General features: G+C 41.0%; 1 protein-coding gene across 1 annotated transcript in view; it reads left to right on the top strand.

The window, feature by feature from the left end:
• Window positions 1–4,852, top strand: part of TBX19 (T-box transcription factor 19) — a 49,504-nt gene that overhangs the window by 19,624 nt on the left and 25,028 nt on the right. The window contains exon 4 of the mRNA XM_007937720.2: window positions 4,461–4,522. Within this exon, the coding sequence (XP_007935911.1) occupies window positions 4,461–4,522 (62 nt within the window). The remainder of the gene's footprint in view (window positions 1–4,460; window positions 4,523–4,852) is intronic.

The raw sequence follows: 4,852 nt of genomic DNA, 5'->3' as shown, positions 1-4,852 counted from the left end.
TAATGTACTCATGGCCTAAACAGAGCTGGTGGATATCCTGGGATGTGTGAAACAGGGCAGGGACTGAAGGGCACTATTTTTTCTACTCTTGAAGCAAGTTTGTGACAACTGATCCAACTGTGTACCCTCTTTGGGTTTTTATAATGTGATCTGTTCTGTTTGTTAATTTTTAATATATGAGCACTGTTGGGGTCTTCCTCACCAGTGACTTGAGCCTCTCTGGTGGGAGGGCTGAGCAGACAGAATGCAGCCTCTGTGTAAACTTGTGGGGAGCAGGATGTTGGGTCCATTCACACGCCTGAGGCATTCCTGTGCCTGTTGGTCATCAGAAGCACATGGGGAAGTTTGGATTCTTTTTGCTTAAACTTTGTTTTCTTAATGAAAAAGAAATGTAAACGTATACATGTTTACTAAAAATCAACCAACCAACCAATAGTGCAGAAATATATAAAGTCAAAATGAAAAACAAAAAGTGAAAACATACTATTTCCCTCCTACCTTCCAACCACTCCACACGGATACTATAGTAATAGTTTCAAGTGTGTGTCTCCATGCATTTTTCTATGCAGATATGAACAACTATGTGAATATAGCCTTTCTTATATAAGTTGGCTCATGTTGTATATATTAGGCAATAAATTTTTGTTTTCAATATGACAGTACATTATAGATATTTTTCTATGTAATTACATTCAGACCTATCTCATTTTCTTTAATGACTTCAGAGAATTCAATAGTATGGGTAGACTGTATTTCAGGTAATCGGTCCCCCACTAATGGACATGTGATCATTTCCAGTTGTTTTATTTTTCTATTATAGATAATGCTGCAATGAATATCCTGGTACATCTACTATAGCTTGTTTGCTTGGGTAAATGTCTAGAAATGCAATTATACTAGAGTGTGAGTTTAGAATTTTAACAGACATTGACAAATTGCCCCCCTACAAAGGGCGTATCCCTTTAAAATGCCCACAGCATTATCAGTACTCATCATCAGCCTTTTTCATCTCCACAATCTAATAGATTTCAAAAATGGTATCTTGTGGCTGCTTTAATCTTCATTCCTTGATCTGGAAGCCTTGAAATGAAGGTTCTGGACTCTCATCAGCTGAGTCACAATGTCCAGGGTTGATGCCCAGTCTGTCTGACATCTGAAAAGTCTTCCAGAGGATTCTGATGACCATCCAAGGTTAGGAATGACTACCTTAGCACCCAGGGGTGAAACTGAGTTGCATTTTTAATTCACCTCCCAGATGTGCAGAGAAAATGCTGTTTATAAGTAATCTGGTCTTTGCCAGAGCATCTCCAGCAGGCCAGTGGGAATAGGAATTAACTAAATATCTGATAAACAATTTCCCAGGTGGTGGTGTCTTTCCAGTATAAAAAGACTCAATTTCTTGATAGCTGTTCCCTCTCCCTGAATGAAGTCTGAGTCTATGAGGGGAAGCGAGTGGCTTTTGCAATCTCTGGAGAGTGGAGAGGAGTTGAGGTGCATGTTCCAGCTTCCTTTGGCCTCCAGGACAATGCCCCCTTTTTTACTTGAGTGCTTCTTGCCCTCCTAGACTGTGGTCCGTGGAACTTGTTATCTGCTTGCAGACTTGGTAAGCATTCAGTAGCTTTTCCTGGGTGCACCTGCTGGACAACTTTCTCTGAATACCCCTGCCTGGCTGTGGTGACCTTCCAGCAAGTGGTACTTCCAGGTCTCAAAAGGAATTAAGCCCAGGAAGATCTACTCAGTGTCTCCCTCTGCCAACAGTGTTTCCTTACAAGATTGACTGTAGGTGCACCCTGAGAGGCACCCCCCTGAAGTGTGTTAGGGTGGGATAAAATGGCCCTCTTGCTCCCTGCTAACCTTACAAGGAGCTTTGGTGGCATAATGGTTAAAGCATTCACCTGCCAATCAAAAGGTCAGCGATTTGAACCCACCAGACATTCTGTGGGAGAAAGATAAGGCAGTCTGTTTCTGTAAAGATTTACAACTTGGAAACCTTGTGGGGAAGTTCTATTCTGCCCTAATGCGTCTCTATGAGTTGGAATCATCTCGATGGCAGTGTGTTTGGTTTTGGAACCTCACTTACCTAATGCACTTCAGTCTCTCCAGGTTTAAAGCCAAGAGAAAAGCCAGGTTACACATTTCTGATTCCTTACCTACCTCTCCTCTCTTTTTCTCCTGGTTTCTTCCTGTAATTCCTAGGGTTGAAAAGAATTGTGCTTTTATTTCACTTTCCTTTATTTCACCAGAGAGAAGCAGGTCTCAGGCCCTTGACAACATAAACATTTTTTTTTTTTCCAATATCCATTTATTCTGTAAGTGTTTGTTGAGTGTTAGCACATGTTGGATATTGTTCTAGGTGCAGGGCTACTGCAATGAACAAAACAAACATTTACCCTGTTCTCAAGACATCCTAGTGAGGGGAGACAGACAATAAATATACCTCAACTTCTAAAGAGCCTTAAGTGTTTGGCTGCTAACTGAAAGGTTGGCTTTTCCAGCTGCTCTGTGGAAGAAAGATGTGATGGTCTGCTTCCCTAAAGATGATAGTCTAGGAAACGCTATGAGTCAGTTCTACTCTGTCCTGTAGGGTCTCTCTGAGTCAGAAGCAAGGGGATGGCACACTCCAACTACAACATCTACCTCTGTCTTTAGCCCTATCACTACATCTCTCCCTCTCTCTCACTTTCTCTTTCTATCTCTATCTCAGATAGTGAATGCTCTGAAGAAAAACAAAGCAGGCTGAAGGGGTAAGGAGGGCAGTGGTGGTTCAGTGGTCAAATTCTCGTCTTTCATGCAGGAGACATGGGTTTGATTCCCAGCCAGTGCACCTATGATGTAGCCAACACCTGTCTGCTGGTGGTAGTTTGCATGCTGCTGTGATGCTAAATAGTGGAATGTGCAGACTAAGATGGACCAGGAAGAAAAATCGTCCAGTGAAAACCCTATGGATCACAACCATGGCATCTGCAGCCGATGGTGGGGATGGCGCAGGACAAGACAGAGTTCTATCCCATTGTGCATGGTGTTCCCATGCATTGGGACTGACTTCATGGCTGCTAACAAGAAAGAGGGATAAAAAATGACTATGGATGGGAATGATAGTTTTATTATTATTATTATTATTTTTAACATTAACATAGCACAATGGGTAAGCAATTATTCAAGAATTAGTCTTTGATTTATGTTAGGGAATTGATGCTAGACTGTACTCCCTAAGAGTAAGATCACACCTCTCTGCATATGTGCTGCAAATATATCCAAAGATATAGTAGAACACACAGGGGGCAAAGTTCTGAAAACTTAACCATAACCAAATACCTTGAGCATGAGTCACTGGCTTGGGACTTAGGACCACAGTCTTGGGAACCTCTAGGTCAACAGGCATAGCACGGTCCTCAAAGACAATGTTCTACCTCCTATTATGATGAGTAGCCACTGGGGTTTTAAAAGCTTGTGATAACCATCTCAGATACAAAGATTGATTTTTCCCCAACTGGAGCAGAGAAGAGTGAACACAGTCAAAGACTCAAGGAAACAATTAGTCCAAAGGACTACTGGACCACTTGAACCACAACCTCCAGAGCCCTGAGGCCAGAAGAACTAGATGGTGTCCAGCTACTACCACTAATTGTTCTGATTGAGATCACAGTAGAAGGTCCTGGACAGAGAGGGAGGAAAAAAAATGTAGAACAAAATTCAAAATCATAAAAAACTCAGACTTACTAGTCTGATAGAGACTAATGGAATCCCCAAGAAAGTGGCCCAGGGATCAACTTTCAGGCAAATAATAGATAGCCCTATAAAGTGAATAGTAACACCAGAGAGGAATGTACCCTCAGAACAATCAACCTACAAAACCAAAAGGGCAGCATTTGCCCAAAACAAAGCTCAGAAGGCAGGAAGGGGTAGGAAAGAAGGATGAATGGAAATGGGGAACCCAGGGAGGAAGTGGGGAGCATGCTGTTACATTAAGGGGATTACAACCGATGTCATGAAACAAAATGTGCATAAATTGTTGAATGGAAAACTAATTTGCTCTGCAAACTTTCACCCAAACTACAAAAAAAAAAAAAAAAAAAAGAGTCACAACTGTGCTGCTCCCTACTGTGTACCAAGTGGCTAGAAAAATTCCTGACATTTGGTAGGTATTCAATAATTGTTGAAAAATGAATGAATGAATAAAAGAATGAATGCTAAGCTCAGCACATTGAAGCTTTGATCATTTCTAATGCTTTGCCCTTTTCTTTGTTCATTTTACACTACGTTTGCCATCTTCACCATATACCAGAGATGGTGCAAGAGTGATTCAGTGCAGGAGTATAGGAAGAAACATGGAGAAGGCGAATTTTAAAAACTGAGGGAAATAATTCTGATTTTATAGAAGTTCACAGGTGAAGACAAAGGTTTCTCTCTGCCTTGTACATTCCACTTTCGCTAACACTTCTTGTCTTTGTAAACTCAAGATAACAGCTCTCAAAATCAAGTACAACCCTTTTGCCAAAGCCTTCTTGGATGCCAAGGAAAGGTGAGTAGAGAAATTTAAGTAAAATATTATAAATTGACTTGTTCAAATTTGAATTTTATGACCATCTTCAAAGGAAGTAGTCAACATCACTTGCAATACCTTTGATAACAAGTTTCCTTAGCCAGTTAGAAGGACAATTTCAAGAACATCACTTTCCCATTTACATCCACACAAAAGCATAATAATCTGTTCCTTAGTAGGAGTCAGGAGAACCTCTAATTGGCAATGCTTTCTTAGACCTTGTTCTGGCTACCTAGTGCTGCCCTGACAAGAAATATACCACAAATGGGATGGCCTTAACAAACAGGAGTTTATTCTTACAATTTGGAG

Source organism: Orycteropus afer, unplaced genomic scaffold, assembly GCF_000298275.1.
Source record: "Orycteropus afer afer isolate SDZICR_OR568_19922 unplaced genomic scaffold, OryAfe1.0 scaffold00044, whole genome shotgun sequence".
NCBI lineage: Eukaryota > Metazoa > Chordata > Mammalia > Tubulidentata > Orycteropodidae > Orycteropus > Orycteropus afer.
The sequence above is the reverse complement of the archived record's forward strand: the minus strand, read 5'-3'. Positions and strand labels throughout refer to the sequence as shown.